Below are 13,774 nucleotides of genomic sequence, written 5' to 3'. Positions count from 1 at the left end.
TCTACTTCTTCCCGAATCTGAGCGATTTTATCTGCAAAAAACTTTGCAAAATCATTGCAGGAGAACATGTGGCCCGTACTGGGCCCCGATGTTGCAGGTGGTTCCGCTAAATTGTGAACCACCTGAAAAAGTCTCCTGCTGCTGTTTTCTGCAGATGCAATAGAGGCGGCGAAGAAATTCTTCTATCGCCACTTGGTAGGCTCGACGTTGAGCTCTAACCTGTGTCCGGTCAGATTCGGAATGAGTTATCCGCCACCGGCGCTCTAGCCGTCTCAACGATTGTTTCATTGCCCTCAGATCCGTGGAAAACCACGGGGCTGTCCGGGCTCCATGCAATCGGAGAGGGCGCTTCGGAGCCAAACAGTCAATAGCCCTGGTTAACTCCACATTCCAGCGGGCCACCAGGGAATCAGCTGAAAGGCCATCAACATGGGATAAAGCATCCCCTAATTTGCAAATTCAAATGTATCCCTATTGTGTTTTATGACTTCCTTGATATTGTATGTGGGCTGGAACTGGTCTGTGACCGAAATAATCAATTCATCATCATCATCATCATCATCATCATCATCATATTATTATTATAAATTTACAGTGGAGCAAAGATTCATTTGCCAGTCTTACCGTGGTCTAATTTTGTATGTCTGCATGTGCTTTCATCTTCTAGCGATTTCTTCCAAAATGCTGCCTTGCAAGGAGGCATTGATGGACACTTCGCCAAAGCGATGACGGGGCAGGTGGCACTCAGTCAGGTAAGACTGAGGGGCTGGGGGGGAGGGGTCTTGGCTTGGGGCAGAGCATGTCATGGGGAGGCATGGGCCCCAATGTTCCATCGCTGGGATCTCTAGACATGTCGCAGGACAGTTCCATCAGGCCCGGTCCGGTGGGATCCGAAAGACATTTCTGCCTTCTCAGCCATGCTTGCTGGAAAGACCTTGCCTTTTCTTGCACAACTGTTTCAAGATAAATAATTCAATTCTTCCTAAGGTTTGGTGGCTGGGGAGCACACAGGGAAGGTCGTAAATCTGTGGCAGATCATCTGCAGACGGTCCCAGGTTCAGTCCCTGGGTAGGGAACCTATACAGCCTGGAAAACCTAGAGAGCTGCTCTCCATCCATTCAGACAACACTGAGGTGTTGTTGTTGTTTAGTTGTTTAGTCGTGTCCGCCTCTTCGTGACCCCCTGGACCAGAGCACGCCAGGCACTCCTGTCTTCCACTGCCTCCCGCAGTTTGGTCAAACTCATGTTGGTAGCTTCGAGTACACTGTCCAACCATCTCGTCCTCTGTCGTCCCCTTCTCCTTGTGCCCTCCATCTTTCCCAGCATCAGGGTCTTTTCCAGGGAGTCTTCTCTTCTCATGAGGTGGCCAAAGTCTTGGAGCCTCAGCTTCAGGATCTGTCCATCCAGTGAGCACTCAGGGCTGATTTCCTTCAGAATGGAGAGGTTTGATCTTCTTGCAGTCCATGGGACTCTCAAGAGTCTCCTCCAGCACCAGAATTCAAAAGCATCAATTCTTCAGCGATCAGCCTTCTTTATGGTCCAACTCTCACTTCCATACATCAACACTGAGGTAGTGGGGCCCAATGGTCTGACTTGTCATAAAGCAGCCTCCTGTATTCCTGCGTTTCAGATGATGGCCGACTTTGAAGAAGACTGTAAGAAGGCTGCTGGTGCCTCTGGAGCCTCCCTCCCAAAACAGTTCTCGGTGGCTCAGGTCGTTGAGAAATTGATGGAGGAACATTCCTTCGATACCCCTTTCCTGCGGGCAGCTGTGAGGCTCAGGGAAAACGGTAATGGCTCCTTCGTGTGGCAAGGGGTGGCTGTTGCACAACCTGGGTGCCTCCGATGGTTCACGGCTATGTCGGTGTTGTATTTTTGTAGGGTGCTTTTTTATGAGCTCAGGACGCGGGTGGCGCTGTGGGTTAAACCACAGAGCCTAGGGCTTGCTGATCACAAGGTCGGCGGTTCGAATCCCTGCAACAGGGTGAGCTCCCGTTGCTCTGTCCCTGCTCCTGCCAATCTAGCAGTTCGAAAGCACGTCAAAGTGCAAGTAGATAAATAGGTGCCACTCTGGCGGGAAGGTAAACGGCCTTTTCCGTGCGCTGCTCTGGTTCGCCAGAAGCGGCTTAGTCATGCTGGCCACATGACCCGGAAGCTGTACTCCGGTTCCCTCGGCCAATAAAGCGAGATGAGCGCCGCAACCCAGAGTCGGTCACGACTGGACCTAATGGTCAGGGGTCCCTTTACCTTTACTTTTTATGAGCTTAGAAGGAGCCCTTTATTTATTCACCCTGTTGATATCCTTCATTTATTGCTTGTATGTTTAAAAGTGTTTCTAAAACATTTAACATTTTAAAAACTCTCAAAGTGGCATAGTCATACCTCAGGTTACAGACGCTTCAGGTTCCTTTTTTTCAGGTTACGGACCACCGAAACCCGGAAGTACCGGAACGGGTTACTTCCGGGTTTCGGCGGCCGCACATGCGCAGAAGCGCTACATCGCGCTTTGCGCATGCGCAAAAGCCCCATATCACAACCCGCACGTGCACAGACGTGCCTCTGCGAGTTGCAAACGTGCATCCCGCACCGATCACGTTCGCAACCCGAGCGTCGACTGTACAGTGATTCAACAGAAAAGCAATATGACAGTATTCCGAAAACAGATGCAGCATGAAAGCTTTCCCCTCTGAATGGGTCATTTATATTATTATTAAATTTCCATGCCACCCTTCACCCGAAGATCGCAGGGCGGTTTACAAAGCACCCAAGCCCTTCTCCCTGCACCCTAATTCTTTATGCTATCTGAATCCACATCTGGAATTAAGACGTATTTCCTAACTATGGTACGGAACGTGGCCTGGGCTTTGGTTCATCTTCTGAGTCTCCTGCCTCTCCCCTTCCAGGCTTCAAGACAGCTGTCCTGACCAACAACTGGGTTGATGACAGCCACTTCAGGCACCGTACTGGGCTTGCCCTCTGTCTGCTGAACAGATATTTTGACCGGGTGATTGAGTCATGCCGTGTTGGTCTGCAAAAGCCGGATCCCAAGATCTATGAGTATGCGCTGGATGTGCTGAAGGTGAAACCTGAAGAGGTTGGTGGCACACATCTGTGAACCTGCCTTGTACTTCTGTTGTTCCCTTCAGGATCTTTCTCTCTCTCTCCAGATGTGTTTAACATCAGTCCTGAACTGCAGGGGGTTGGACTACATGATTCTATAACTCTGCAATTCTATGATTCTATTCTCTGGGGCAGGGGTGGTGGTGAGGAACCTTTCACTGTCAGAAAGTTCTCCCTACTGTTTAGCCAGAATCTCCTTCCTTGTAGTTCGAATCCATTGGTTCAGCTCCTCCCCTCTGGAGCAGCAGAAACAAGCTTGTTCCATCTTCCGCATGACATCCCTTCAGATATTTGAAGGTGTCACCTCTCAGTCTCCTCTTCTCCAGGCTAAGATTTGGTTTCCAGACCCTTGATCATCTTGGTTGCTTTCCTCTGTACACTCAGTGCCAGTTGTGTGGCAGGTAAAGACATGACAGGGCCAAAAAGGGGCTTGTATGCACCACTGATCAGCTGTTTGGCAGCATCCACAACTCCCCCCCCCCTTTGCAATTGCCAACAATCAGCTGGCTGCGCGAGCAAAAATGGCTCAGCTGATGTCGTCGTGATGTCAAGCGAGTATCCTCACCTACCTGTCAAACTTGGCCACAGGATGGTGGCGGGAATGGGTCTTGTAGTGAAAAACAAGTATTCAGAGAGCAAATTGGATGAGGCCTTCGGAGAAAATCCATGATCTGTTCTCCTTTCTCTTTAAATTTAGTTTCAGAAGTAGGTCTGTGTAATCTGGACCCCAGTGGTGGTCGATGGGGAGATCAAACCCATACCATTTTCCTGATTTGATCGACACACTCAATATACTCTTTGCCACATTAGAGGGGATAAGGCCTGTGGTCCCAGTCCAAACAGAGCAAATTGCAGTGTGTGTGTATGTTTGTTCAAGAGGGACACTGACAAACTGGAACGTGTCCAGAGGAGGGCAACCAAAATGGTCAAAGGCCTGGAAATGATGCCTTATGAGGAATGGCTAAGGGAGCTGGGCATGTTTAGCCTGGAGAAGAGGAGGTGAAGGGGTGATATGATAGCCATGTTCAAATATATAAAAGGATGTCACATAGAGGAGGGAGAAAGGTTGTTTTCTGCTGCTCCAGAGAAGCGGACACGGAGCAATGGATCCAAACTACAAGTAAGAAGATTCCACCTAAACATTAGGAAGAACTTCCTGACAGTAAGAGCTGTTTGACAGTGGAATTTGCTGCCAAGGAGTGTGGTGGAGTCTCCTTCTTTGGAGGTCTTTAAGCAGAGGCTTGACAACCATACGTCAGGAGTGCTCTGATGGTGTTTCCTGCTTGGCAGGGGCTTGGACCCGATGGCCCTTGTGGTCTCTTCCAACTCTATGATTCTATGATTCTATGATTCTATTCTATGATTCTATGATTGTTTGGCTCTCTCTCTCTCTCTCTCTCTCACACACACACGTGTGCACACACAGACACACAGACACACACTCATACTTGGCGTGTTTGTATTCAACTCTTCAGTTAAAAAGGCTCCCTGAGTAGCCTACATGCGATCAGTTGAAACAGTCCCTGCCCACAAGCTGCCAATCTAAAAAGGGGGGGAAAGCACAACACATAAAGGGAGAAGGGACAGGGATGGAAGTAGGGGGCAGGAATCAAACTCAGGCACCCGTTCTTAGGGAGCTGTTCTTACATGTCATCAGCCAGTCCTCCAAAGGAGAGAGAGAAAGAGACTGTGACCTGTCCGGGAAATTGTGGTGGAGAAAGGGTTAACGGCCCCCACTTGGCTGCTCTTTTGATTCAATCTTGCCAGACCACAGTGTTAAAAGTGTGAAGCCCAGGATTGCAGATAATGGATCTCTAGGCTCTTTCCTAGCTTGTCCACCAGCATTCTGCTGCAGATTGTAGTCTTCCCCAGTAGCTATGGGGTTATGCTTGGGGTTGGCTAGAGGGTCAGAGGGGTGAATGGATCAAATCCCTTGAGGGTTTGGGGGGCAGGGGGTGGTGTCATGTTGCCTAGCTTCTTGAGGTTATGCCAGTTCCCTAGGCAAATCAGGACAGTCCTGTTTTCCTTGGTGCAGAATTAGGACTTGCTGGGTGCAGAGTAAGTTTTTTTTTTAAAAGAAAATTGTGGTGTATATACACAAAGCATTCCTTGCAGCCACGAGGTAGTCAGAGGACCACTAGATCTAACAATGGCAGAACAGGATAGGTGCATGCGTTCTTTCCTGTCAGCTGACTCTGGCTTTTGCTTCTTCCTCGCACCAGGTTATTTTTCTGGATGACACTGGCGCAAACTTGAAGCCCGCTCGGGAGATGGGCATGGCCACCATCCTCGTGAAAGATTTTGACTCGGCTCTGAAGGAGCTGCAGGACCTGACGGGAGTTCAGGTGAGGAGCCTTTTTGCGTGCGGACGTTGCGTGGAAATGACTTTCTCTCTGTAGGTTGGTTCCTGAGTTTTAGCAATTGCACCTGTGGATTGCATTGCAGTCCTAACAAGTAATGGACATAAGAAGGAGACTGCTGGATCAGGCCACCGTGCTGTCTACATAATAAATTATTATTGGATCTTTAGAAGAAGGCAGCCCTGTGTGGGGAAGTTTTTAATGCTTGATGTTTTACTGCGTTTGCTGTTTTAATTCGTTGGAAGCTGCCCAGAGTGGCATATAAATTATTATTATTGCTAATCCAGGATCCTGTTTGCACAGTGGCTAGCCAGAGGCTGCAAATGGAAACCTATAAGCAGGATTTGAGCACGAGAGCATTCTCCTCTCCTGTGGTTTCCAGCAACTTCTGTTCAGAAGTTGTTGCTGCCTCCAGTTCCTTAGTCTGGACACCGTGCCTCTGTTGATGCAGCCTTGAATAGCATCAGCTTTTTTGCTGCGTCATCAGATTGTTGACTCGTGTTAAGCTTGTGGTCTACGAAGACCCCTAGATCCTTTTCAAATTTACATGTTACATTCGTGCAGCTGGCCATTCCTGCCTAAGTGCATTTATCCTTGCATTTATCCCCACTGAATTTCAATTTGTTAGTTTGGTCCCAGTTGTCCGATCTGTTAAGGCCATGTTGAATCCCGATTCTGTCTTCTACAGTTTGGTTCATCTGCAAATTTGACAAGTGTTCCTTCAATTCCTTCATCCAAGTTGTTTATAAATATGTTGAACAACAACGGGCCCAGGGTAGAACCCTGCATCTCCCAGGATGATGAGGAACCAGCAGTGAGCACTCCTTTGCGTTTGGTTGGCCAACCAGCTTCACATAACACAACAGCCTGTTCACATAATGTAGCTTTTGCAAGAAGATGAGAGATGTGACAAGCCAGTTGTCTTCTGCCGGGAGCTGGTTGGCAGCCCGTGAGCTGAAGGCTTAAGTGCTTGCAAGGTGAAGCAACTTCTAGTCACATTAGAAAGGTGGAGTGGCTGCCTCACCAGGCTTGATGCTGGAAGGGAAGAACCTTGCAGTTGCAGCTCTGCAGGGAACATTTCTGAACATTTTGTGGGCGTAGGAAGGCAGTGATAACAATAACAATCATTTATTTTTTGATACCCCGCCTATCAGACTGGGTTTCCCCGCCGCTCTGGGTGGCTTCCAACAAAATATACAAAAACACAAATGTCAGGTCTATTGGGATACTGCCAGGGAGATGGGGGCATCAGGCAGGCCCCCAGTTGGCTCCAGCCACCGGCCGGCAGCCGGACGATCACCGGTCTCCCTTGGAACAGCATCAAACAGTGACACGAGCCTCAGATACGTTTAGAGACCTGTGCACGCTCTGTCAGCAGAGTGAATAAATCTTCTCACAGCAGAAGAGGCAGACAGAGCCATGTGTAAGCAGTATATTACAGCATTTTGTTCAGCAGCAGGAACAAAGGAAAAAAACATGTCTGCTTCCCTTCGTTTCCAGGCAAAACAGCAGCAATGCAAAAGCTATATACAAACGGAAGTTCCCAGCAAGTGCTGGAAGTAAACAGGCATGTGACACACAAACAGTCATGCCTGTACTCTTTTAAGATGGAACAGAACTATATCCTAACAAGGTCTTCCTCAGCCTTCTGAAAATACCAACATGTCTTATTGCACTTCCATATTTAATAATCTAACTAAGATCATGGCCACTGGTCCCATCACCTCCTGGCAAATAGAAGGGGAAGAAATGGAGGCAGTGAGAGATTTTACTTTCTTGAGCTCCATGATTACTGCAGATGGTGACAGCAGTCATGAAATTAAAAGATGCCTGCTTCTTGGGAGAAAAGCAGTGACAAACCTAGACAGCATCTTCAAAAGCAGAGACATCACCTTGCCAACAAAGGTCCATATAATTAAAGCTATGGTTTTCCCAGTAGTGATGTATGGAAGTGAGAGGTGGACCATAAAGAAGGCTGATCGCCGAAGAATGGATGCTTTTGAATTCTGGTGTTGGAGGAGACTCTTGAGAGTCCCATGGACTGCAAGAAGATCAAACCTCTCCATTCTGAAGGAAATCAGCCCTGAGTGCTCACTGGAAGGACAGATCCTGAAGCTGAGGCTCCAAGACTTTGGCCACCTCATGAGAAGAGAAGACTCCCTGGAAAAGACCCTGATGTTGGGAAAGATGGAGGGCACAAGGAGAAGGGGACGACAGAGGACGAGATGGTGGGACAGTGTTCTCGAAGCTACCAGCATGAGTTTGACCAAACTGTGGGAGGCAGTGGAAGACAGGAGTGCCTGGCGTGCTCTGGTCCAGGGGGCCACGAAGAGTCGGACACGACTGAACGACTAAGCAACAACAATTTAATCATCTAGCTCAGTATTGTTTGCACTGACTGGCAGCACCTCTCCAGGCTTCCAGGCAGGGACTGGAGATGCTGGGAGTGTCTTCACGCAGCGCAGATGCTCGCCCACTGAGCTATGGCCCTTCCCTAAATGACACCTCAAATTATCTCTGCCACTAACATCCCCTCCACCAACAAGGAATGAAATGAACCTGGGGAAAGAGGTTAACAGCAGAGCATCCCGAGGCTGCAAAGGAGGCAGTTGCGGCAAGGGTTATCCAGGACTGCTGATTTCAGCAGTGATGGGCATATTAACCTTGTAAACCTTCCTCGGTGACTGGCCCAGCAGGATCTCGTTACTCAGTGCCGGAGCAAAGTGCCTCTCCGTAGTGCTTCCGTCGCTCCTAGTTCTAACAAGCTGCTGCAGTTTCCCTCCCCGTCTACAAAGGTAGCTCACGTACCAGCTGATTCTTTGAAAGTGGATCCTCTCCATCCTTTGGAAGGTTCCTTTCTTCTGCTCTCTAGAGAGGCCTCTGCTGAGTGAACTATTAACCGCAGAAGCGTAGAAACTTTCTCTTCTGCACTGACTGAGCCAGGCTTGTACTTTTGCACTCACTGAATTGCCAGGTTTTGTGGTAAAGAAAATACAAAGGGCGCTTTTAGATGGCAAGATTGTTTCAGAGCAGGAAAAATCTAAACCTTTGGATCATCTTAATTGCACTTCATTTACATTTCAACATAGGCATTTGTGTGTGTGTGTGTGTGTGTGTGTGTGTGTGTGTGGCATTGAGCAGAACTTTGCATTTTTACATGCTTTTTAAAATGCAGTATTATTTAATATTTAAAAGGCAAGTTTCCAGACCTCATGGTTGTAGATATTAGAAAGGTTGCTATTTATCTAGGCCTCCCGTGTGCATGGGAGCTAAGCATATTTGCTGCGCATGAAAAATACCTTTGCCTCTTTCATACACAAGCATTTTGGGATATTTCCCAGGCTTCCTGACAATTCACTGCACCAGTTGTCATTTTCTTGGGTTGGCATTTGGGGACTGAGGTTTGCAGGACTTTGCTTTATATAATATATAATCATAATAATTTATTATTTATACCCCACCCATCTGGCTGAGTTTCCCCAGCCACTCTGGGTGGCTCCCAATCGAGTGTTAAAAACAGTACAGCGTTAAATATTAAAAACTTCCCTGAACAGGGCTGCCTTCAGATGTCTTTTAAAAAGAAGATAGCCCCTTATTTCCTTCACATCTGAAGGGAGGGTATTCCACAGGGTGGGCGCCACTACCGAGAAGGCCCTCTGTCTGGTTCCCTGTAACTTGGCTTCTCACAATGAGGGAACTGCCAGAAGGCCCTCGGCGCTGGACCTCAGTGTCCAGTCTGAACAATGGGGGTGGAGACGCTCCTTCAGGTATACTGGACTGAGGCCATTTAGGGCTTTCAAGGTCAGCACCAACACTTTGAATTGTGCTCAGAAACGTACTGGGAGCCAACATAGGTCTTTCAGGACCGGTGTTATGTGGTCCCAGCGGCCGCTCCCAGTCACCAGTCTAGATGCCGCATTCTGGATTAATTGCAGTTTCCGGGTCACCTTCAAAGGTAGCCCCACGCACAGCGCATTGCAGTAGTCCAAGCGGGACGGCTCAGTGTCTGCTTGCTCCTCAGTCTGAAAAACAGCCCCCAAAAAACACCACCAAACGATTCCTTCACCACCACCACACATAAGCACCTTGCATGGGACGCTACGGTGAACAAGAGGTTCTGAGTGCCAAACAAGTGACCAAAGAGGAAGCAAGAAAAAACAAAATAAAGAGAACCTTCCAGCCAGCTTGACGAGATGCCAGAATGTCATTGTGGGTGGAGTGCTAGACCCTGGCTGCATTCCCATCTCTGATAAACCTTGAAGTTCCTCAAATGCTTTTAGGACGGTCTCTCTCTGCCTCTTTGCCTCGTCACAGGCTCATGATGGGGGTAGAAATTTGGTTCAGCTTGCGGCCTAGGACCCACGTACCTACTGGACCACCTCTCCTGGTATGCCCCGTGGAGGACCTTAAGGCCCACAAATGACAACACTTTGGAGGTCCCAAGTTGCAAGGTGGTTAGATTGGTCTCAACTAGGGCCAGGGCCTTTTTAGCACTGGCCCCGACTTGGTGGAACGCTCTGTCACAAGAGACCAAGGCCCTGCAGGACTTGACATCTTTCCGCAGGGCCTGCAAGATGCAGCTGTTCCGCCTGGCCTGTTCCAGTCTGACCCTTATGTCTTCCCTCCCCTTATGGTTTTGATTTATGGGCTACTAATAAAATGAGGCTGCTTTTTAAATTGTATTTTAACCTGTATTTTAAATTGGGTTTTTGTTTTTTTGTTTTGTTCCCCCCCTATTATGTTTCTATTGTAATTTTACTGGTGTTAGCTGCGCTGAGCCCTGGCTCTGGCTGGGGAGGGCGGGGCAAAAATAAAAATTATTATTATTATTATTTCAAGGCAGACCTCCCTGCTTTGCACTTTCCCAAACAATATGTTAACTGAAACGCATCCATTCTTTGAAATCCACACTTTCCTGAATTTTTTTGGTGCAGTTCTTCAGCCAGGTAATGTGCACATAAATGCATAAAAATCCCTATATGTGGTGAAAACTTGAATGTTCGCTTTAAACCAATGGTTCCCAAAGTGGGCAGTGGAATCACCTAGTGGGGTGCTAAGAGGCAAGGGGGAGGCCGGGAACCAAACTTGAGACTGGAAAAATTGAGAAACCCAAAGATGAACATATGGGTCCATTTCGATTTCTTTCGGGTTTCTCATTTGGCCACATTTCTGGATCGGTTTGCCGATTTCTTTGGGCAGCATCCAACTAACTTGCTCCCGTCAGTTCAAAGATTTCTACTTCTACGGTAGCGCTTTTCCTGCCTCTTAAAGGGTAAAGGGACCCCTGACCATTAGGTCCAGTCGCGGACGACTCTGGGGTTGCGGCGCTCATCTCGCTTTATTGGCCGAAGGAGCCAACGTACAGCTTCCGGGTCATGTGGCCAGCATGACTAAGCGAACCAGAGCAGCACACGGAAATGCCGTTTACCTTCCCGCTGGAGCGGGACCTGTTGATCTACTTGCACTTTGACGTGCTTTCGAACTGCTAGGTTAGCAGGAGCAGGGACCGAGCAACGGGAGCTCACCCCGTCACGGGGATCCGAACTGCCGACCTTCTGACCGGCAAGTCCTAGGCTCTGTGGTTTAACCCACAGCGCCACCCGTGTCCCTTCCTGTCTCTTATGCTCCCCTAAGTGTGGGTTCCCCTGACCCCTCAGAAAAGGGTTTGGGAAGGTTGCAGGGTGTGCACCAAAAAGAGTTTAGCTGCGCAAGTGGAAGTCCTTCCGCTAACAGAATGAGTTAGTTGGATATCTCCCATTTAAAAGAAGTACTTGTCAAAATTCATCTGTGCTTTACTGCTCACGTCTCCTAATTACACACCTTGTGTATTAAGCAGCTTGCTGCTATTCCTGTATCTGCAAAAGGTGTTTGAAATCTCTCTCCTTCCTTCAATTATCTACTTCTTCCCAGCTTCTTGAGCAGGAGGAATGCCTTCCACCCGCCTGCGAACCGGAGAGTGTGGTCCACGGCTATGTGGCAATCAAGGTAAGAGCAGATGGACTGCTTTGGGGGTTAGGGTCGTATAAGTGCTTTTTCCAGGGAAAAGAATCCTGTGAGTTGTTCCTTGAAAACTGCCAGGAGAAGCTTCGTTGCTGGGAGGCTGACATATATATATACTGCGAACAATTAAAGCGAGTCCCACAGTTGCTACTTTGCATTTGTCAAATCTGCTCTGCAGATTGACGCATGGTCGTCCAGTGGTGGCTTCCCAGACTGCAGCAATCTTGACTTTCTGGCAACTTGGAACTTATTTATTGTATTTTTATTCACCTGCAGATTTGTAAACCACTTCACAACCCAAAGTCACCAAAGTGGGGTGCAATAAACCGAGATAAAATAGAAAGCACAAAAGAAACAACCTTTTTTCCAAAAAAAATTATTCATTTTATAACACAAATAAAGAACACAAACAGAAAAACAAACAATACAAACAAATTATTGCCATATCCTTATTTTTCTAAACATTGTTAAGTGGGCTTCCCCAAGTCCCACCTATCTGATTTTCATTTTACTTCATCTTTAGCAGTTTACATATATCATAATTTCTAACCATCTTTTTTCTTTTAATCACATTTAAAATAACTTCACATTTTATCACTTACAAATAATACTATTTTAAAATACACTATCTTCTACTTCTAACCCTACAGCCTATATCCACTTCCAAAGCTATTCAAAGATTGATTTTGCTTCCACCTCCGTCTGCGATTCTGACTCATGTCTTACGCTGTCTCCCCTTTAGCCTGGTACCCGGCTGCACTTTGTGGAGCTGGGTAGCGGCCCGGTCGTTCTCCTGTGCCACGGCTTCCCAGAGTCCTGGTTCTCTTGGAGGTACCAGGTAAGAGATATTCCGTGCAGGTGGAGAGGAGGGTGACCTCCATCCCTTATATTTGTAATAGGGCCCCATTAGCACCCACCACACTGTGTGCAGCAGCCTCCCATAACCTGATGCTTTGGACTACAACTCCCATCAGCCCCAGCCAACACACCTGGGATTCGTAGTGCGGAATGGCGAAGAGGGAGGCGGGTCTTGGGCACGCAGGCTGTGTGCATTGGTTTCTCCTGCGCACAGGGAGCTTTAACCCAGCCTTCTCCTGGTGTCTTGGAGTACAACTCCTATCCAAGCCCATCTTGGGACTCACCCAAGACCTGAGAAATGCACGGAGGACCCAGTAAAAGGTGGAGAGGTGTGAAACACATGGGCTGGAAAACGAATTCAGCTGCTGCTCTGGTTTGCGTGGACAGGCGGAGTCCCCCAAACCCTGGGCGGCCCCGCTGAGGAATAACGACTCAAGACAATGTGCTATGGGATTAAAATTGGCCACAGCTTTATTATGTTTCAGATGTGGGTAGACCTTGGCTCAGGCACTGGGCGTTTATCCCTCCCAGTCCCCCGCCGGGGATCTGGGGAACATCAGGGTTATTCAGTGTGTGGGGCGGCGATGGGCTGGCTCTGGAGAACATATGTTCAAGCAGAGAGAGCCCGCCCCCGTTACGCCACCGTCGCAGGGGAGAGCAATGATGACCTCTAGGTGTATGGCCAGAGCCTCCCCTCAAACAACCCCTTTTACGGGGAACCCTGGTATCGCCGCCGCAAAGAGGAGGGGGGGCGTGGGTCACTGCTGCACGCCCCCCCTCCCAATTCAGGGAAGATAGACTAAAGGATTCCGCCCAAGGCCATATACCGCCAAAGTTGTGATGTTTTGCTACGGGAAAGGCAAACCTGCAGGGGAATTCCTTTCTGGCCCTTCAACAGCGACCTTGACGTAGCAGCGCCCGGGTACCTGTGGAGAAAAGGTTAACCTGCAAAAGAAGTCTTAACTGAGGGTGGGTAGGGTGGGAGAAGCTCTGGAGCCAGATTCCCAGGTAAGATCCTCCGCCTATTGTGTGGGCAGGTAGTCCCTCCCCCTACCTGGCGTGATCACCTTGGCAACGCCTCCCCAGGCGGGATTGGGCAACTGACTGAGGTAGGCGGAGACCTCCAGGTATCCCACCTGGGGGGAGGCGAAGCCAAGCCTGTGCTAATGGTGCCGCATAGGGTCCAGGGGGCTGCACGCGACCATTCAAAGGGCGCCCCCCCATTTAATGTGGGGAGCGGTCATTCCAAAATCTCACCAAGTGTTGCCCATGTGTCTTTCTCTTTCTTTCCACTTGAGTTCATGCCTTTCCCCCATTCCTTCCTTTGCCTGTTCAGACAGTAAACCTGTGGTTTTTTTTATGATTTGTACCATACTCAGTTTCTTAACTATTCCTATCTGTACTTTGCTACGATGCCCACCTTGATAGCAGTGACT

General features: G+C 48.6%; 1 protein-coding gene across 1 annotated transcript in view; it reads left to right on the top strand.

The window, feature by feature from the left end:
- Positions 1-13,774, top strand: part of EPHX2 (epoxide hydrolase 2) — a 102,263-nt gene that overhangs the window by 21,639 nt on the left and 66,850 nt on the right. The window contains exons 2-7 of the mRNA XM_083605234.1: positions 668-752; positions 1,631-1,790; positions 2,904-3,094; positions 5,343-5,465; positions 11,391-11,465; positions 12,223-12,318. Coding sequence (XP_083461360.1) covers positions 668-752; positions 1,631-1,790; positions 2,904-3,094; positions 5,343-5,465; positions 11,391-11,465; positions 12,223-12,318 — 730 coding nt within the window. The remainder of the gene's footprint in view (positions 1-667; positions 753-1,630; positions 1,791-2,903; positions 3,095-5,342; positions 5,466-11,390; positions 11,466-12,222; positions 12,319-13,774) is intronic.

This window comes from Podarcis filfolensis (assembly GCF_964270895.1).
Source record: "Podarcis filfolensis genome assembly, chromosome: 3".
NCBI classification, from domain to species: Eukaryota; Metazoa; Chordata; class Lepidosauria; order Squamata; family Lacertidae; genus Podarcis; species Podarcis filfolensis.
The sequence above is the reverse complement of the archived record's forward strand: the minus strand, read 5'-3'. Positions and strand labels throughout refer to the sequence as shown.